This window comes from Mixophyes fleayi, chromosome 4 (genome assembly GCF_038048845.1).
Source record: "Mixophyes fleayi isolate aMixFle1 chromosome 4, aMixFle1.hap1, whole genome shotgun sequence".
Taxonomy (NCBI): Eukaryota; Metazoa; Chordata; class Amphibia; order Anura; family Limnodynastidae; genus Mixophyes; species Mixophyes fleayi.
In genome coordinates this window covers 110,078,918-110,101,965 of record NC_134405.1, presented here as the reverse complement: position 1 = coordinate 110,101,965, position 23,048 = coordinate 110,078,918, and the positions used below count along the sequence as shown (strand labels likewise).

The 23,048-nt window shown below is 38.2% G+C and overlaps 1 protein-coding gene across 1 annotated transcript in view; it reads right to left on the bottom strand.

The window, feature by feature from the left end:
• Positions 1-22,458, bottom strand: part of SCG3 (secretogranin III) — a 40,783-nt gene extending 18,325 nt beyond the window's left edge. The window contains exons 1-8 of the mRNA XM_075207998.1: positions 21,934-22,458; positions 21,415-21,467; positions 20,661-20,700; positions 20,350-20,565; positions 18,888-19,030; positions 15,181-15,342; positions 12,021-12,186; positions 11,720-11,836 (exon numbers count right to left, since the gene is read on the bottom strand). Of these exons, the coding sequence (XP_075064099.1) occupies positions 11,720-11,836; positions 12,021-12,186; positions 15,181-15,342; positions 18,888-19,030; positions 20,350-20,565; positions 20,661-20,700; positions 21,415-21,467; positions 21,934-22,021 (985 nt within the window). The 5' untranslated portion in view covers positions 22,022-22,458. The remainder of the gene's footprint in view (positions 1-11,719; positions 11,837-12,020; positions 12,187-15,180; positions 15,343-18,887; positions 19,031-20,349; positions 20,566-20,660; positions 20,701-21,414; positions 21,468-21,933) is intronic.
• Positions 22,459-23,048: the final 590 nt, after the last annotated feature.

Below are 23,048 nucleotides of genomic sequence, written 5' to 3'. Positions count from 1 at the left end.
TAAATCCCCAGCTAGCACTTTCATATGAACCTACTCGTATGTTAGATAAAGCTTTTCTGTAAAGGAAAAATAATTAAGCAGCTATTATTTCACATTAAGCATACAGAAATGTTAGCCTTAATAAACAACATGCAAAGGAAATCAAACATTACAATAATGTCTATTACTTTACTTTATATAGGGCTATGGTCAGAGAGGAAAACAAAGCTAAAAATGACATTTAGAACAAAAACACCAAATAATTGTATTATTTATAAAACATATATGACATAATAAACGCAGTTATAACAATGTGTAAATTATTGTATACTGAAACCTGGACAAATCAGACCCTTCTAGTGACAGTGGCCCTGTACCAATGCCTGCGTTTTGTCCTGTTCTACAATATATCTAGCCACAATGGTCTTTCACTTTAAACATTTAGCTTTTATTATACGTATTTTGTATCTGTATCATTTGTTCTGCTGTAAGTTTATTGTTAAATCCTTATCATGTGCATGGCCTTGCCATTCCACCAACATAAATATTAAACATCATGATGAGGATTTTATAGACTGGATCATTTGTCCTTTGCGTGAGCTGCTAATGTCATTGAAGTCTACAGAGGCACAAAGCCACAAACTGTAATCAAGATGAATTCTGCACATAACGAGAAAGGAAGCCACTGAGGAGGTGGCTGGCAATGAGAGCACACACCGGCCTTTCAAAGCACCATGGTTAATGTGACATTAACTAACGGAAGTTCAAGACATTACTTTAGCTTCCTTTTCTGCTGCTATTTGTAGTGGGTTCTGAGCCAAAGAACAGCTTGACGTCACTGAGAGCAGTCAGAGCTAAAATAGATTATATACAATAGACAGGCACAGGCAAAATATCTATTACAGTAAGCTATTGAACTCCATAGATCTATATGTGACATTTGTATTCATTCAGGACCTGTCTAGCCATCAGGCCATAAGGTGATCCTTCTGTAAGCCCAAAGCTGCATGTTGACCACACTGTGATAACATATCACATATATGTTTTTTTACACAAATACCAACATTCCAATTTTAAGTGCTTCTGTGCAAACAACTTGCAAGACGATTTGCTGAATTACAGTAAGTAGTAAGAACGTACATATCAAAAAACATACAACTAAAAATGCCACTGCATACTCTCACCATTGCCTACTATATAACCACTGCATATTATCACCAGTGCCTACTATATAACCACTGCATATTATCACCAGTGCCCACTATCACCACTGCTTACTGTCACCACTGCAAATTATCATCAGTGCTTACTGTCACCAGTGCCCACTATCTTCATGCTGACTACTGACAAAACTGCATATTGTCACCAGTGACCACTATCACCACTGTCTACTGTCACCAGTGACCACTATCACCACTGTCTACTGTCACCAGTGCTTACTGTTACCAGTGCCCACTATCTTCATGCTGACTACTGACAAGACTGCATATTGTCACCAGTGACCACTATCACCACTGTCTACTGTCACCAGTGACCACTATCACCACTGTCTACTGTCACCAGTGCTTACTGTTACCAGTGCCCACTATCTTCATGCTGACTACTGACAAAACTGCATATTGTCACCAGTGACCAATATCATCACTGTCTACTGTCACCAGTGACCACTATCACCACTGTCTACTGTCACCAGTGCTTACTGTTACCAGTGCCCACTATCTTCATGCTGACTACTGACAAGACTGCATATTGTCACCAGTGACCACTATCACCACTGTCTACTGTCACCAGAGACCACTATCACCACTGTCTACTGTCACCAGTGCTTACTGTGACCAGTGCCCACTATCTTCATGCTAACTACTGACAAAACTGCATATTGTCACCAGTGACCAATATCATCACTGTCTACTGTCACCAGTGACCACTATCACCACTGTCTACTGTCACCAGTGCTTACTGTTACCAGTGCCCACTATCTTCATGCTGACTACTGACAAGACTGCATATTGTCACCAGTGACCAATATCATCACTGTCTACTGTCACCAGTGACCACTATCACCACTGTCTACTGTCACCAGTGACCACTATCACCACTGTCTACTGTCACCAGTGCTTACTGTGACCAGTGCCCACTATCTTCATGCTAACTACTGACAAAACTGCATATTGTCACCAGTGACCAATATCATCACTGTCTACTGTCACCAGTGACCACTATCACCACTGTCTACTGTCACCAGTGCTTACTGTCACCAGTGCCCACTATCTTCATGCTGACTACTGACAAGACTGCATATTGTCACCAGTGACCACTATCACCACTGTCTACTGTCACCAGTGACCACTATCACCACTGTCTACTGTCACCAGTGCTTACTGTTACCAGTGCCCACTATCTTCATGCTGACTACTGACAAAACTGCATATTGTCACCAGTGACCAATATCATCACTGTCTACTGTCACCAGTGACCACTATCACCACTGTCTACTGTCACCAGTGCTTACTGTTACCAGTGCCCACTATCTTCATGCTAACTACTGACAAAACTGCATATTGTCACCAGTGACCAATATCATCACTGTCTACTGTCACCAGTGACCACTATCACCACTGTCTACTGTCACCAGTGCTTACTGTTACCAGTGCCCACTATCTTCATGCTGACTACTGACAAGACTGCATATTGTCACCAGTGACCAATATCATCACTGTCTACTGTCACCAGTGACCACTATCACCACTGTCTACTGTCACCAGTGACCACTATCACCACTGTCTACTGTCACCAGTGCTTACTGTGACCAGTGCCCACTATCTTCATGCTAACTACTGACAAAACTGCATATTGTCACCAGTGACCAATATCATCACTGTCTACTGTCACCAGTGACCACTATCACCACTGTCTACTGTCACCAGTGCTTACTGTCACCAGTGCCCACTATCTTCATGCTGACTACTGACAAGACTGCATATTGTCACCAGTGACCACTATCACCACTGTCTACTGTCACCAGTGACCACTATCACCACTGTCTACTGTCACCAGTGCTTACTGTTACCAGTGCCCACTATCTTCATGCTGACTACTGACAAAACTGCATATTGTCACCAGTGACCAATATCATCACTGTCTACTGTCACCAGTGACCACTATCACCACTGTCTACTGTCACCAGTGCTTACTGTTACCAGTGCCCACTATCTTCATGCTGACTACTGACAAGACTGCATATTGTCACCAGTGACCACTATCACCACTGTCTACTGTCACCAGAGACTACTATCACCACTGTCTACTGTCACCAGTGCTTACTGTGACCAGTGCCCACTATCTTCATGCTAACTACTGACAAAACTGCATATTGTCACCAGTGACCAATATCATCACTGTCTACTGTCACCAGTGACCACTATCACCACTGTCTACTGTCACCAGTGCTTACTGTTACCAGTGCCCACTATCTTCATGCTGACTACTGACAAGACTGCATATTGTCACCAGTGACCAATATCATCACTGTCTACTGTCACCAGTGACCACTATCACCACTGTCTACTGTCACCAGTGACCACTATCACCACTGTCTACTGTCACCAGTGCTTACTGTGACCAGTGCCCACTATCTTCATGCTAACTACTGACAAAACTGCATATTGTCACCAGTGACCAATATCATCACTGTCTACTGTCACCAGTGACCACTATCACCACTGTCTACTGTCACCAGTGCTTACTGTCACCAGTGCCCACTATCTTCATGCTGACTACTGACAAGACTGCATATTGTCACCAGTGACCACTATCACCACTGTCTACTGTCACCAGTGACCACTATCACCACTGTCTACTGTCACCAGTGCTTACTGTTACCAGTGCCCACTATCTTCATGCTGACTACTGACAAAACTGCATATTGTCACCAGTGACCAATATCATCACTGTCTACTGTCACCAGTGACCACTATCACCACTGTCTACTGTCACCAGTGCTTACTGTTACCAGTGCCCACTATCTTCATGCTGACTACTGACAAGACTGCATATTGTCACCAGTGACCACTATCACCACTGTCTACTGTCACCAGAGACCACTATCACCACTGTCTACTGTCACCAGTGCTTACTGTGACCAGTGCCCACTATCTTCATGCTAACTACTGACAAAACTGCATATTGTCACCAGTGACCAATATCATCACTGTCTACTGTCACCAGTGACCACTATCACCACTGTCTACTGTCACCAGTGCTTACTGTCACCAGTGCCCACTATCTTCATGCTGACTACTGACAAGACTGCATATTGTCACCAGTGACCACTATCACCACTGTCTACTGTCACCAGTGACCACTATCACCACTGTCTACTGTCACCAGTGCTTACTGTTACCAGTGCCCACTATCTTCATGCTGACTACTGACAAAACTGCATATTGTCACCAGTGACCAATATCATCACTGTCTACTGTCACCAGTGACCACTATCACCACTGTCTACTGTCACCAGTGACCACTATCACCACTGTCTACTGTCACCAGTGCTTACTGTTACCAGTGCCCACTATCTTCATGCTGACTACTGACAAGACTGCATATTGTCACCAGTGACCACTATCACCACTGTCTACTGTCACCAGAGACCACTATCACCACTGTCTACTGTCACCAGTGCTTACTGTTACCAGTGCCCACTATCTTCATGCTGACTACTGACAAAACTGCATATTGTCACCAGTGACCAATATCATCACTGTCTACTGTCACCAGTGACCACTATCACCACTGTCTACTGTCACCAGTGCTTACTGTTACCAGTGCCCACTATCTTCATGCTGACTACTGACAAGACTGCATATTGTCACCAGTGACCAATATCATCACTGTCTACTGTCACCAGTGACCACTATCACCACTGTCTACTGTCACCAGTGACCACTATCACCACTGTCTACTGTCACCAGTGCTTACTGTTACCAGTGCCCACTATCTTCATGCTGACTACTGACAAGACTGCATATTGTCACCAGTGACCACTATCACCACTGTCTACTGTCACCAGAGACCACTATCACCACTGTCTACTGTCACCAGTGCTTACTGTGACCAGTGCCCACTATCTTCATGCTAACTACTGACAAAACTGCATATTGTCACCAGTGACCAATATCATCACTGTCTACTGTCACCAGTGACCACTATCACCACTGTCTACTGTCACCAGTGCTTACTGTTACCAGTGCCCACTATCTTCATGCTGACTACTGACAAGACTGCATATTGTCACCAGTGACCACTATCACCACTGTCTACTGTCACCAGTGACCACTATCACCACTGTCTACTGTCACCAGTGCTTACTGTGACCAGTGCCCACTATCTTCATGCTAACTACTGACAAAACTGCATATTGTCACCAGTGACCACTATCACCACTGTCTACTGTCACCAGTGACCACTATCACCACTGTCTACTGTCACCAGTGCTTACTGTCACCAGTGCCCACTATCTTCATGCTAACTACTGACAAAACTGCATATTGTCACCAGTGACCAATATCATCACTGTCTACTGTCACCAGTGACCACTATCACCACTGTCTACTGTCACCAGTGCTTACTGTCACCAGTGCCCACTATCTTCATTCTGACTACTGACAAGACTGCATATTGTCACCAGTGACCACTATCACCACTGTCTACTGTCACCAGTGCTTACTGTCACCAGTACCCACTATCTTCATGCTGACTACTGACAAAACTGCATATTGTCACCAGTGACCACTATCACCACTGTCTACTGTCACCAGTGACCACTATCACCAGTGCCTACTATATAACCAATGCATGTTTTCACCACTGCCTACTATCACCAGTGCCCACTATCGCAACCAAACTGTGTAGTATCCATCCTAAAGTTCATCTTTTGCTGCTAAACAATATTGTATTTATTTGGTGGCAGAGAGAGTTGAATTATTGTGTATAAACTACATTCAGTACAGAACTGCCCAATCGGCTCATCACCTTCTTTTAGAAGCAGCAATAATTTGCAGTAGCCACCATCTTGGCTAATTTATTTAGGACCAAAATTTGCACAGAACCACAGCAACTAATCAGCAATTTGCTTGTATATGTCTAGTGCAAGTTATACAATGAAAGAAGTGTTTGATTGGTTGCTATGTGTTAGTAAATAGCCATATTATCTTATGCATGGACCTATAAAATAAATAAAAATGTTCAGCAATAGGCATATGATATAAAAAAAGAATAAACAGCATTTCCACAATTTCCTGTGTTTGTAAGTGCAAAAATGCAAGTCAGACATGAAGGTAGATTTATTAAACCTTCTAAAAAGGAAAGGTGGAGATGTTGTCCATAGCAACTAATCAGATTCTAGGTGTCATTGTCTGGAATGTACTAGATAAGGTATGGACAATAAGATACTCTTCAGGATTCTCATGGTGCAGCCGTCTAACCTTCAAGAGGGCTCTACATTATAATAAGCTAAAACAATACATTTAATCTAAGAAATAGCCACCTACCTGTAATAACACATTAGCAGGGATTTTAAACAAATGTTACAAGCTGTAACAAACAAGTCTGACAGTGGATCAGGATGGAGCCGGGGAGGGGGGGGGGGGGGGCAGGTGATGGCTCGGAGGGCTGCATGTGGCTCGGAGGGCTGCATGTGGCCCTAGGGTTGGCTGTTGCCTGCCACGGTACTAGATAAATGGTAATGATAATGGTGCAGAAGGATGTAGTGAATGGTAATCTAACAAACAGTGCTTAGAATATATTTTCAAAAAATACAAGAGTAAATATACTTTGGAGACAGCACTTCTAGTAATGGATTCATTCTTTGTTCTCTTACCAAATACATTGAGCCATACTCTTTTAGTAATGGTAATGGATATGAAACTTGAGAAGTGTTGACATTGATAGTATTGTTTAATACAGTGCTTAATTTTTAATACACTGCCTTCATCTGGCTGGATTCTCATTCTTAGATAATTAATTACAGTAGTTGAAGATAGTTACAGGAAATGATCTCTCAGGTTTTAGGACTATTAAATGTACATGTAGGTTTAATGTGGTCCAAAGATAACAAGATGGTGTTATCTATGACTGCTCTGATAAATAACATTAAAGGAATATATATCCTAACAATCATAGAGCACTGTCTGAGCTGTGCTGGATGTAGTGAACAGAATGCATGATACTTGGAATAGAGATGATTAATCCCTATGCTGAATGGATGGCCTCTAAATATAAGGACAGGGAAGTGACTTCCTGGACACTGATTGGTAAATATCAGACCCCCTACTGCCATCTCAGTAATACACACATCATTTTAACAAGCTTATTTTGGGATTGTGTACAGTTGTGAACGCTTTATTTAAAATTCCTGAGTCACATTTTGCTGTAGAAGCTGCTTCTACTTTTACTTCTGGGTAAATTTGAAAGCAAACATAATAATGTGTTTGTACAATTTCCCACTGTCGGTAAATGATTATAACATTGCCAGTAAACACTATATCCATGGTTCAGTAACTCTGATGGGGCCTCATAGGAAGACATGCCCAAGTGACAGGACAAAGTAGGGAGTTTCATGTCATGTATTTAACTTAATCTTAACTGACATCCCCAAACCAAATTGTTTTAATCAATATTCCTCATGTTAGTTACATTTTGTTACTTATAGGTAAAATGTAGCATTTATAAATGCTGTTTCCCACATTTGTTCACTGGACCTTCATCATCTGAAATTCTCCCTCTAACTCCTTCTCAGCTCTGACTCCATTATTACAGTATAGGTCAGAAACCCACAACTGTTATTAATGAGAACTGAGCAGGTGAGGTACAGGACTGAACAAAGGACATGTCCGTTTCAATAGATGGGGAAAAAAAAGACTATTGCTTTCGGACCACCAGATGGAACCTGCTGGGAGAGCTTTAAAGAAGCCTATATCTCACCACCCAGCATGAAAACTAGATAACTGGTCAATAATCAAAGAGAGGTTTCCTTTGTATAGAAGTGGCATATAGGTTGTTTAACCCATCCCATTCACAGAACTGCTGGGTCATTTTTTTTTAATAAAAGCTACTTCTGCTAACCCTATTTCATGTGCTAGATACATCATTGACACACAGTCATAATTCTGTCACTAACGGTAGCTCAAGCACCAGCCTGAAACCTAAGTCTAACCCAAACTATATGACAATATAACCTTATACATAATATTAGGTCACACAGCCTAGGACCAAATTCAAGCACTAGTCATCAAAGTAGTTTAAGCGAGTATCCATATCTATAAAAGTTTAGGGATCTCATACCTGAACTCTAAAAAAAATGCATGAGAAAACTTGCAGAGTATAATTATTCATATATGTGTACTCTACTCCTTGTAGTTTGTGGTACAGATTAATGCTTGCATGTTTTAAACAGTGGTCTGATGTTTTCTTTGAATAGAACAAGCTAATGTTTTCTTTGAATAGAGCAAACTAATGTTTTAAAGTGACCTTGGCCCACTGAATCACTCCTGCTACAAAAACAAGTACTCATAAGTGCTATATATCACCCCGAGGGCAAGTGAATAGCTAATTGATTACAACTGAAGGTACTCTGGAATAAGAAATTAAATGAAGTTGCCAGTGACTCAGTTCTAAGGTTTAATTTTGTGTTTTTCCACCAGTCAGATAAAATTAAAGAATGCAAGTGGCAAGTGTAAGGCTGAAAATGCCTCAGTATTCTAGTAAAACGGAAAACACTAGTGTGATATTTTTGGGGGGGTGACGTGTCTGTTCCACTTTGTAGTAAATTACAAATGCACAAATCCTTAAACACACAAAATTGGTTTTGTTTGTATGAATGGTACACTTTCACACCACTTTCCCAATGACAATAGAATTCTTATTGAGTCTGTGCCTCCAGTTATGCCAACATCACTTCACTGAGCAAAATTAGAGTATTTTTGACAAGTATCAGTAAATCCACTCTGTATATAATAAGCATAAAATAGTTTTTTTTAGATATGTATAACTTATTGAAATACAGATAAATATTTTTCCAGCAGATGCTTTGTGTGGAAAGAAAAGAAACCCAGGTTATAAAAGGAGATTGACAAGGACATTCTATGTTCCATCATTCAGTCAGCACAGTTGGTATTTATTGTTCAGATCACAATTTTCTGTTAGAAATAAATTGACAAGGGGAGAGGAGAGACCTTGAGCTTTAGTGGGTCATTACAATATTGCTGTGCAGTCAAAAAGATGAAGGTGTTTTCTTATTGATATTCATATCCATATCACAGTTGCTGTGCTCTTTGCAGACTATTTTCCATTATGCACATGGCATCAAATTACATCTATCTGTTGTTTTCTGGGATTGAAGGAATCAATAACCATCCTATGTAAATATGTAGGCCTTTGTAGCATACATTATTTATTTTCCTCTAGCACCTGTATAATTTCCTACAGGCAAAATAAGATTCTAGCAAAAGTAAAACGTGTACTTCAAAAACAAATTAAAAAACGTTCCATAGTGATACATTAAGGGCTAGATTTACTAAACTGCAGGTTTGAAAAAGTGGAGATGTTGCCTATAGCAACCAATCAGATTCTAGTTGTCATTTATTTAGTGCATTCTACAAAATGACAGCTAGAATCTGATTGGTTACTATAGGCAACATCTCCACTTTTTCAAACCCGCAGTTTAGTAAATATACCCCTAAGTGTAGGCTGTCACGTAGAAACCAGGGATCAACAAACTCAAAAAGATCACAAGGAAGAAAAAGAGTTGGATATATGAACTATGATTGATATGGAGGTGCAATTCATTCATATACTTACTTGCTGTTTCTAATACAATCGGTAATGATTGACTACAGATGTACTTTCTAATGTTCTGAATGGCTACAGGTTGGTCTAGCCCATAGATGTGCAACCAAGTGAGGTTCCATAATCTGTTTTTGGATGCTCTTGCAGGGGCAAACGCAGAATATTTAAGGGGGGGTTTCCCCCCCCAAAACAAAACTTGAAAAAAATATATATAGAGCGGCCGCGCATGCGCAGCAGCTCCATTTAATTGATGCTGAATTGTACAGCAGCCGCTGCGCTGTCAAAGAAGCGTCCGCGGCAGTGCTGTATTGTGGTATTGTGGTACAATACAGCACCGCCGTGGACACTTCTTTGACAGTGCCGCGACTGCTGTACACTGTACAGTACAGTGCTGCTGTGTAGGGGCAATGTTTAGCCCCGTTCGTTCGCAGAGGGGAGGGGTTTCTGGAGAACCAGAAACCCCCCCTGTGTGCACCCCTGCCTTGATTGTTAAATATACATATTTGTTTTATTGTGAGGCATCTTTATTGGGTTCCCAAAACAATGGTATATTGACACGTGGAGTACCAGCTAAAGAAAGGATTGAGCAATTATGTCCTAATCCTACAGGCTGGTTTTACCTATGACAATTCTAATGAACAGAAACAAATCACTAGTGTTTGTTCTGCATATTAAATTGTGTGATTTTGAAACAATATGATTACCACTATCAGTTTTACTGCCGCAGTGTACATGTTACAGTAATGAACAGGAAGAAGTATTGCTTTTTTTAATGAACATTTCCTTAAATGGGACACTGCACTAACATTTAAAAACTAATAATAAGTGTATTGGTTATTGTTTAATAAAAACAAATAAATGCAAACATAAATTACACTTTTTATATACTATACAGTTGCTGGTGTCAGATTTTATAAAACTAGTGTCACATGAGTGATTTCTGTTTCTAAGTATTGAACTTATATGATTTATTTGCAAGTAGAAATATGACACACTATGACAATACTAAATCTTGCAAGTATTCAACACACCAAATGTTTTGGGTCTAAATAGAGTTTTGATTCTTGTTTGGATTATATTAATTTGTCAGTAACAAAGGTCAGCATCCCTGATTTGCCTGCACATAGCAAGTGGTGTAAACACTGGGTTCCTGTCACACAAGCGCTGATACACTCTTATTGCAGGCAGTAATGGCAAGTGCTGTAATTCATAATGCAAACCTCAGCAATATAATGAGTGTACCCATTTATTTTATTAAATGTTACAAGTGATTCTAATCAAAGAAAAGTTAATGAGATTCATTTAATTTAATTTAATAATCAGAACTGTTCCCTCTAAAAGCCTTTAAAATCTTTATCTACTAAGCTGTCCTAGATTTCAAAGTGACCTAAAATGCAGACAGCAGTCTTTATTTAATCTATTTCCCCACTATTGCAATTCGTTGTTGTTCTGGCACACAGTGTTCCAATCTTGGAATCTTAAAATCTGACAAAGAAATACACAGAATCTGATTGGATGACTTGGGACATCACTGCCTAAAAAAAAAAATCACTCCCACTATACCATAATATTGCAGCATTCAGTATGATAATGTCTATATCTAAGAAAAAAATGCAGGACTGTGGAATATGTTGGTATTTTACAAAAAATATTTTATATTTTTAAAGGAAGATAGGAAAATATAATCATCTACAAAAAAATTGTGGAAAGAATGGTATTTGACAACTCTCTTTTTTCAGTTTTGAAAACAGAAACCCATCAGGTTTACTGCAATATATTCTCAAAATTTGTTTTACCTTTTAGGAGATGTGCTCCTCTTCAGATTACAAGGAACCAGGAAAGACAGTCAGAACAAAAATAACATATTAATAAAAAAAACCTGTATATTGCTTACCCAGATAATTGACTCCTTCTTCAGGGGTAATTGTTCCATATTTTACCATCATTTTCACAAAGTCAATAAGAGTTTTCATTATGGTTATCAATGTTTCCTTTTCTTTAGCATCAGTTTCTATAAAATGAAAAAGGTGGAGAAACATATATATAAAAAGTACATATATAAAAGTATAAAGTATGCAAATAAAAAAACAGCACCTTTTTTTATTGTGACATAAAAATGATGATATCTTTTATTTACTCTTTTCAACAGGTTTGTACATTTTGGAAAGATGGGTGTTATTTTCTTCTATATATACCTGAATTTAGGCTTTTTATGAGTCGGTAGAAGTTTGGGAAATACTGGAGATCTTCAAAATTTTCTTCAACTGACATTTCATTCCTCCTCTCCAAATTAGCTACAGGGGTCCAATCATTTTCTCCTATATTGTTGTTCCCTTCAGACAATTTTTTATCTTGAGATTCCTATATTAAAATGATGCAAAATATGTGATAATAATTCACGATCACTGAATTAACCATCCAATTTTAAGTAACTCTTAAAACTAGAAGATATTTTTCTATCAATCCCTTTATACGCAGTCCTTCAGGACTAGAACACTACTTGTATATGTTTTATGTGTTGGAATAACATTTTTAGGGATCATTCTGAAATGATGTTTTTATTTTCAGAACTGATAGTGCTTTCTTTTGGTAGTGTAAATAAATAATGTATATAGTGGAAAAAACAGGCACGTTTAAGACAAAAGAAGACAAAAACAGTTTTTACAGAATTCTGTCCATGTATATTCTAACTAATTTAGCGGAAATATACTGCAAAATATACTCAACTACTGTCGTTGATTTGATTATAGGCATATGACATACATATACTTTACTCAATGTATGTAGTTTATGTGTCCAAAAACAAAGCTATTAAATTTTTATGTTAATGTTTTCCCCCCTACATATGTGATGCCATAACAATACATAGACCAAAGTTGCCATGTACACAAACCTTTAAGATAGAAGTTGTGACAAAATGAGTTTGATAACACCTTAACCACCTTAGTCCTCTTTTTTCTCTCAAAATGTGGATTATAGTATGTACTTTTTATAGCCCTTTCTTTTGTTCAGCAGCTTAACAGAGTACAATTGCAGTGTCTAATTACATGTGGATAACGGGACATTGTAGCTCATTATAAATATGTATATTGTTGATTGCAGTGAAGCTGTTATTCATTGTCCTTAAAGTGAAGCCAGGGGGGGTTATGTGTAAGTATCAGGTTGCAGATACAGGTGAGGGGAAGACCAATTAGTATCTATTGTTCCTCCACAGGACTAGTCCAGTTTGTCTGCAACCCAGCAAGGAGCTTCTGTGGAAGCACAGCTCATCTCCACTCCCCCTTCAACCCCCCTAGTCCAGTACTCCCCAATGTTTAATAAGGAGAGACCCACGGGTTTGCCCAGGGAGGGAAAAACACTTTGGAAATTTGACCCTAGATATAAGGAGCCACTACAGGGGGGAGGTGTTGGTCATTCTGTGATTTGATTCCTGGAAGGTGCAAGATTGGTGTTGAGTTGCCGTTCTCTACAAGTGAAATACATCTGCAGATTCATGGATCGTCAAGCTAGGACACCCAGGTGACTGTAGCTCCTTAATCTAGTGGGGTAAGGGACAGATGATGTAGTGAACCTGCCTGGCATTTATTTACTGTGTGTATACAATATTCTAGCGATTGTTTTTATAAATGTATTGTTTTACTTTCTAACTGCATTTGCCTGAGTGACTATACGAACCTTAGAAGGTACTGAGGTAGGCTTCCCTGGCATAGGAAGCACCCCTGGGTGGCAAGCCAGCGTGACGTGGATACAATTGGGCCAGAAAACCCGGTATCTTCACAGAAGTAATTGAGCAAAGGGCTGTGGGTGGATTAGCAAAGTTTGGCTGACATGGTAGATACATTTATATATATTTGGGGAACACTAAAAAAAATTAATGGTGGTCCCTTTCACTGTTTTGTGGGATCATATAAAAAGTAAATACAAATTTTAAATTCTGTTTATTTACACATAACATATGTTTATGTAGAGCTCAGGGTGGTCCCTGTTGTAATAACAGACATGCTTATCGTATTACTAACTCCCCTGTATATATGCTTAGTGCTTGGATATGCTGGTTGTGTGTTCAGCTGTTATTGAGTTATAAGTCCCAGTTTAAAGCTATAACACCACCTGCAATGACATATGGTGCCTATGCCTGTATCAGTAGCTGTACTGAAATGAAATGTTCAACATCATAAAAATATACTTTATCAAAGTCATGGTTCAAATCACAACGCCTGCACCGTTTCCTCTTGAACAGGACAATAGCCCAAGCACCAGTAATGGGGCTGTAAAAACAATGGTTAGGGTTGGATATTGACTCTTTTGGACAGTTCTGTTTAGAAAAGCATTGACGGATTTTCCCCAATAATACACTACAGCTACCTCAGAGTACTACTAATATTATTTAATAGTAATACCCCCTTTTATAATTATTAACTCATAGGGGCATATTTAACTAGCTTTTTGTTCCACTATTATGCGAGGCTGCACAAGTCCTGATACTGCAACATGGTGCATTTCTGTGCACACCCCATAGGATTGCAAAGGGAAATCCGCTATGTTGCGGTACCGTATTGTCACTATACACGCGCAGCTACGAGTAATCGTGGACCAAAAAGCTAGTCGATTATGCCCCATAGAACACATAGGGGCATATTTAATTAGGTTCCGTGATCGCGGTAACGCACGGAGTGCACATTACCAAAGTTAATGTGGTACCGCAATAAAGCACAGAATAATAAAAGAATAAAAACTGTATTGAGCTTACAACAATGTGGGAGTGGCCATATACTTGACCCTCCCCCCTGGGAGTGAGTCTCAGTTGGGTGCCAATGAACAAACTTTTGCCCCTGAGTGTATCTTGATGAGTGGAGCGCTGTTTAGGATGAAGTCTATGTGCAAGGGCGTAATAAATACCAGAGGACTCTTTGGAGTTACTCTAACATAGACAGACCTCCATTGTGAACTTCTGGACGATTATATTTCTTGTCCTGAATGATACATTATACTCAGTGGGGATATAACATCGTGATGGCTTAACTCTGCTTTCTAAAAATTGCCCCAATTATTTGAATGCATTGGCAAATATTCTTTTCAGATTAACAAGTGTATAGAGTAAAATAAAGAAACTGAAATAATCAGCTGTTTCTTTTCACATACTGTATCACAATGCGCTGGAGAAATAAAATATGAGTTGTTATTATTATAAGAATGTCTAGTTTAGTTTCCATCACTTAATTGAATTTCTGGCCACTATCACATACCCTTACATTAAACATCATGTATAGTGCGCTACAGCAAAGTAATTATTTCCTGAGGCTAAAGACTCCTCAGTCTCCGCATTCACCGTTCAGGATGTGTAAAGAAAATTACCATTCTTTCCTCTTGCTTCTCCTCTACATTGACGTCCGCTCTGACGGCAGGATAATCCAAACCTTCTGATTCTTTTTCTCGATTTTTAGCCTCATTAGCAATTATATGCTGCAAAACAAGGGCCACTTCATCTTCTAATGTGTATGCCTGGCTTTCTGTAATCTGGTACAGAAGACAATGCTCATTAAACTATACTTAGTTCATTACATCATACAGTCCAATCAAGTCAATCCTGATTTCATCGGCAGTACTGCCAAATGCAGGTCAAGCCAAATAGCCCATTCCTTTTAGTATCTTTATAAATACAACCATAGAATTATACATGTTTGCCAAATAAGAAATAATCAAACAACAACTTTCCAGCAAACTCATGGAGGTCAAAAGTGTTTGTAGGTTTTATTCTATGACATCAGCTTATATTTGATTCACCAGCATATAAAACACCACTTCATTTACTCTACTGCACTACATTCTTTGCTATAGTACAATGTAGTGGTTATATGCATTTTATATATATATGTATATATATATACATATATGTGTGTATGACATGTGATGCATTCTTACAATACATTTATTATATGATTTAAAACTTTTAATAAAAACAATTGTTTACTGTTTGCGCTGCAGAGCACTGTGGCACCTTACAAATCTACGATAATAATAATAATAATAATAATAATAATAATAATAATAATAATAGGGAGGCTTGTACAGTGGGTTACAGCTTAACATATTTCTGGTACAGGAACAATAGTACATTAATTATTTATATATGTATCCTCCTGATGGAGTTTTTTTTACATTATTTATCTTTTTAGATATGGGCATTCCCTCGTGGATCCAAACTTGGAGTATTTGCCATAAATACAGATACTCAGGAACCCACTGAAATGACAGAAGTGCTTAGATCCCTGCTGCTCTAGTTCTGCCCACTCCCATAATCTGATATAAAAGTGTGAGTAAATAGATGCACATGGTATGTTGAGCAATGGACACCCAACTGTGTTGTTGTCAGTCACCATCCCTGGGAAATACACCTTTTATACCCACTGACATGCCATATTGCTAGGCAACTGCACGCTCCTTCTGCTTTGTAGATCATAACATCCTGTTGTTGCATTTCTTTGCTAAGCAACGGGACACTTTATGTGTTATGTGCAGCGCGGAAGCAGGGTGCTAAGCTGACTCTGCTGTTCGCCTTTTCCTCCTTCCCTGCTCTGGTACTTCCGTGCCAGAGTATCAATTGTCTGTGCTCAGGTTCTGTTTCTGCACTCGTACTGCTATTTGGATTGATCTTGGTTTGATCCTTGCTTCTGACCCTACTCTGCATCACCTTCTTGATTGTGCATCTTTGGATCATCCCATTTTGACCTCGGTTATTTCTGACTACAGCTGATTATTACTTTGGTCTGATTGGTATTGAGGTGTCCTATTTCCAGGGGTAGTTTTGGGATAATTGAAGCAAACACATCTGAGGTGTCCTATTTCCACAGGTAAACCTGTGATAATAGGAAGTGGCAGAGGTAATCATTGGATAGTAATAAGTAGCATATCTGAGGTGCCCTAATCCCAGAAGCAGCCCTGTGATAGTAGGAGATGGCACATCTGAGGTGTATTATTTAAAGAGTTAATCCTGGAATAGTAGGAGGTAGCACATCTGATGTGACATTTTCCCAGAATTACTCCTGTGCTATAGTAGGAGGTGGCACATCTGAGGTGTCCTATTCCCAGAGGTGGTACTGAGATAGTAGGAGGTGGTAGTAGGAGTTGGTAGGTCTGGGGTGTCTTATTCTCATATATAAGAGTGAAACATTTTTAACACAAAGGATATACAAAGTAGAGTTAAATTTAGGCCATATCTTAGAAGTTGAATTAACCCTGTAAAGAAACTATCTTTTGTTGAAAAAAATAAATTGAACGCTAGTATCATGCCTCATTTTCTTCATCATATTCCAGTGATAAAACAATTGACTGCCATTTCCCCCTGCACTTAGGTAATTCAAATAGGTATTTACACAACTTATATAAATACAGAGAGAAATAGGATAATCTTTGCTGCAAATCCTTTGCATCCATAGTGCTAGATATAAACTCTGCCAACTGGAGTTGATGATAACAGGTATGTCTTTACTGGAGGTAATGGAAAAATATATTATTAGGGCATATTTTATTTTGTGTAATGTACATAATTGATATATTTTTTTTTTAACTCAAAATTTTTATTGCATACAAAAAAAGGAGAGCATGAGTGATTGATATATTTTTTTATAGCTTTATTAATGTAGCCATTAATAAAGCTGCTTCCTATGTTTTTCCCTCCTCTGTGTTAGTCACCCAGCTCATTTTCTCCATGTTAGGATCAGCATTGACTTTATCATCTCCCTCTTGCTGGTAGAATTGATTTATTAAGCCTGCTGGCGTCTAATATCTTCATGTATTGTCTGCAGACCTAGCTGAGACGTGCTGCCTCTTTTTCCTCTTGCTTCTATAGTTTCACCCATTGACTGTAACTTAAACTGTATATGTATCATTCTGAAAGTAACTGTCCATTGAACTAGCAAAGTTTCTGTCACCTCTGAAATCAGAGAGGTCACTGATAAAACTCATCACTAAAAAATGTAACGTTAATACTATTATAAATTGTCTGTTCTTCTGTTTACTTCTGATACATTTAAGATTTCCTGCAGCCAGAGGACTGTAACAGTGACTAACTGAAAGTTATTACTTAATCCCCTTCTTCCTGTCGGAATTAATGCTCACCTAATAATAACAGAAGTATTACCACTATTTATTATACATTATAAGAAACAACTGTATGCACTTTGATTGTTTGGTATTTTATTGCTGAAATACATATATCACAGCAACAGATTGTATTTATTCAGTCAATAATCACCTACAGATAAAGAATGCTTCTCATAGATAAAGAACAATCACGCACCTGTCACTATGACGTCTTTTGTGCCATTTAATTCTAACCACATTGCGCTACCAAGGTGTAACTATAGAGGGGTTATGGCGGGGTGCGTGTGGCACAATCTGGTGCATCAACTGTCATTAAGGAGTCGCATAATTTGACTCACTGATATGTATTGCCGCTTGTATTTATGCTGAGTACCATCTTATTTTATCTGGAATATACCGCTAATTATCTAATAATGTAAGTCACTGTTCCAATGCATCATGCTTTGTCAAAAACCACTGCTGGCTGAATTGTAACAACAAACACAACCAAAATGAAGAGACATTATAATGTACTAACGGGTATATTTACTAAACTGCAGGTTTGATAAAGTGGAGATATTGCCTATAGCAACCAATCAGATTCTAGTTATCATTTAGTTAGTACATTCTACAAAATGACAGCTAGAGGTAAATGTATCAAGCTGAGAGTTTTCCGGCGGGTTTGAAAAACCAATCAGATTCTAGCTATCATTTATTTAGTGCATTCTACAAAATGATAGACAGAATCTGATTGGTTGCTATAGGCAACATCCCCACTTTTCAAACCTGCCGGAAAACTCTCAGCTTGATACATTTACCCCCTAGAGTCTGATTGCTTACTATAGGCAACATCTCCACTTTTTCACACCCACGGTATAATAAATATACCCCTAAGTCTGAGAATGTAGCACCAGAGCTTGGAGAAAAACAGATTTGAGAGTATGGAAAGTAAACTATGTATATTATAACGTTCCACTTACCAGTCCAAGGTTTAGGAGCTTGGAAACAATCTTGTCAAATACCCCTCTGTCGTTTTCTTCATAAATTCTCATAGCAATCTTCTGAACAATGTCTTCTGCAGTTAAAGGCGTTCCATCTAATTGGTGAAGACCATCAGGATCATCTAAAAGAATAAATCAAATTTTAATCTGCCCTACTTTCAGCCAACTAATTATAAAGATAACTTACATCAGGTTTAATGATACTAAAATCATTACTGGTGCATATTTTAACTTTAAGTCCCTATTACTGCAATTATTTTGTTCACTTCCATTCCTAAAACACACAAGCCCGCATAAAGGCAAAATCTGAGAGATCAAGTGTATTGCTCATTAGATAATGCAGTAGAAAGGAATACATCTAAAATAACGTCTTTGCATTTAGGAAATAATAAGCTTAAAATTGGAAGCTATTCAATAAGCAAACATATACACAGCATTGCTTGGAGATTATGTTTCAACCAACTTTTCCAGCATTCCCAATTTGATTAGCTAGTTGATTTGTCCCTCCACATGGAGCGAGATCAGGGCAAATTGGGCAAAATCAACCTAATTGCCCAACCTGGTCACTTTATGTATGGCTAGGTATAGATTGGGGTACAAAAGATCCCATCTGTGGTCCCAAAATGTATCAAGCATTACTTTTACTAAGTTACATACAAATATTATTTAAAAACATTTGTGTTGAACTCAGCTGTCTATGTACAAGTGTCTGTTAATAGAGTTGTGAAAACAAGATTTCCACATTTGGATATGTTTGCTCATAAAAAAAACATATTACATGACTAATGTTGGTGAAAAGTGATGGTTGGTAGTACAGCTTTGTACATTTTTCAGTAAAAATATTTCAGACCATCTCATAAAATAGTTTCATATTGGGTTGTAGATTGTGCAGACTGAGTCTGGTGTGCTGTTCTTAAACGTTTCTGCACCACTGTACTTGTCATAAACTATGCACATAATATATAGGGTTATTAGTTCTAAAAATAAAATATAATTATACTTTACAAGATGCTTATTGAGATTTGGCTGGGTTGTGCTCTTGAGAGAAGCCATACATGTGGACAGTATTTACTCATTAAATTACTTTCCTGCAGAAATGAATATCCTGATGATAGGGTAGCATATAGGAAAAAGAAGATCAATGGAATTATGTCTTCATGTAGGAAATTAAGTCATTATATGGGAATTACAACTTCCTAGACATTAAATGTGTGAAAAAATAAAAGGCAGTTGGTTCTCTAACACTCACGGGTGCCGCTCTCACAGGGAAAAATACTCTTTGTTGGCAGGGTTAGAAATTTGTTGATTAATAATCAAAGCAGAAATTCAAAATACTGTATTACAGTTAGATGGAAAGACGTTTGGATGAATACAGAACTACATGTTAAAATACAAATGATGGACTGCTCTCAAGATATGGTTCTAATCAACAGAAAATTACCTTCATATTTATAATCCAATCCACTTTTAGTGGAGTCAAAATACTCCACTGGTTTTATATTCTTTGTTGAATCTGCATCATCCAGAGTGGTCCTGTGGCCACTGACTGTGCTCTTGGTAGGTCCACTTCTTTTCACATGTTTCTCTTTCTCAGCTACTGACATCAAGAAGCTCAAGTCATCCACAAGGGAATCATTTTTTAGTTTTTCTCTGGTATCTGCATGGTAATAGAAAGTAACAAACATGGCAGTTCCTGGTCCCTCTTATTGATAGGAGCAACAATGAATGTCTTCTGTGGTCATAGCGACTTACCTGTGCTTGTTCCTTTGCTGACAGTGTCAGCCTCCGCAATCTTTTGAGGAAATGAGTGAAAGAAAAAATTATTTGTATATTCTGGAATTTTCTGCTTTATTTGCTTTTCATATATATCTCTCAGTGTGACTTAAACCGTTCTTTAACATAGCTAACTGCATGAGATGTTAAAAATCTGTATGTACTAGCAATGCTCACATGCGGAATCCAAACTGTATCCTCTTCTTGTAAGAAACTGTCTATATAACTACATTTATATATCAGATTTTAAAGGTAGTGCATGCTAGAAAAATGTTTGACATACTTGAAAACACCTGTATTGATAATGTACATTTTGCAGGAAATACCATAAAAAGTGCACTTCTGTCTTTAATAGTATATCAAAGATCAACAAATGATAATTTACTAATTCCACAATCTATGTCGAGTATGAATGTAGCTGTTGAAAATGTTTAATTTGCATCTACAATCCTTTGATATTGTAGCTATAACATCTGTTCTAACACACTGCTTGAATTCAGACCTTCAAACCACTTATAATAAGCATCTGTTATCACAATATTTACTAATTGTGCAGAATGATATTTACTGTGTTCATTAATAATATTACATATATTACTAAATATATACAATGATACTTATTCTGTTCAAAACATTTTTTGCTGTATTTTTTTACATGGCTTACAAAATAGTCTCTTTTAGAAATGACAAACAAAATAGATGTGATGTAAAGTTAGAAAATGTGTTACCTTACCTGCTCTTCCAATGGTCTTTCTACACTTAATTCCCTGTTATGCAGAGCTTTGTCTAGAGTGGATAAAGAGACAGACTAATTACTATAGAGTTGTTACTACTTCCTAAATATGTATTTAATAGAGAGAGAAGGACAACATTGATGAAAATTCTAAATTACAGGTGAATATTGATGGTTAATAAGTCAATGTTCACGTTTCTAAGAATGCATTATAATATGATATTCCTTTAAGAGTTGGTGCGGGGAAACATGTTTAATCGGATTTACTTTAATCGGGGGATTAAATGGAACATCTTTGCTGCACTCTATTCAAAACCATTATCCATTGCATCTTCAGGGGGCTCAATTTATCCTTATAAAACACTTCACCTTAACTGTCCTGTTGTTGCATGATATCTGTAATCAGTACACCCGGTACATAACGATAACGCTTTAAAATACCATGCATGCAATATCTGATGCAATCACAAAATTAATGATAATAATCAGAATGTATTTAGTAGGAAATAGTCATCTTACCTTGAGTATTGTCGGGTTTAGGAAATCCCTGTACACAGCACATTACCCCGATGAGGGCAGTGGAGAAAAATATATAGTTGAGAGCCATTTGCCACCAGGACTAGTGTCCTTGTCCAACCCTGCTTTATACACAAACTGCTCTAAGCTAAGGGGATGCGGCTATTCTTGTGCCAATGAGCAGTACATTTACCTAAAATCGATGTTATCACTATAGGGGAGCGGGCAGTAGCGCTGGTGCTGAGGGCAGAATAGACACTAGAGCTGTCCACAGCTGTGGTGCTGAACCTGTATTCAGCTGGGATGACTGAGGAGTGAGCCTGGCTTCTCTCTATTTTTCATCAGCAGACAGCATCGTGTGAATGGGATGTGCTCTCTATGTTCCTGCTGACAGCAGAAGAAAGGTGTTTGGAGATGAAGAATCAATGCTCCAGTGTGCGTCACCTGCCCAAGAGCTCGTCAGATGTTTGTAGAGAACAGCCTGGCACCACCAATGCTGGTATGCGGGACATTGCGACCATTACAACTGCATACGAGCCTGGGATGTAAAACTCTGTCTGATTGGAGCCTGGGGGAAGTCTGATTGGTCATTGTAAGCACACCTCTTTAGATGCTATGCTCGAGTTTGTGTCTTATCTTCACATGACTGGTTAATCTGTCTAATTCTTTACAAGCAAAGAGTGGGAATACATGTATTAAATGACTTCCTAATTACAGCCGTTTTGTTTTATTATAGTCTTAACCTTAAACAACATTGTGTGGTGGCAAGGTCTTTTTTTATTCAAATGCTCAATAAATATTTTTATTGCAGGTACAGAGCTGTTATATAACTTTGCTTTGTGTACATAATTACATACTGATATTAAAATTGTATATTTTTAAATCAAATCGAGTACAGTTTGAATTTTTAGTGACAAAATCAAATCATAATACAAAAGGAACAATAGAGAAAAAAATACAATCACTATTTAATAAGTGGTCCTTACAAACATAGCAACCACAGAGAAAAACAATGTTGACAAAATATTTTAATTTATTTTATTTTAAAGTTTGGTAAGCATTAACTTTTTTTTCACTTCTCAAACAATTTGCATGCATTATGCAATCTTACCTTCCTT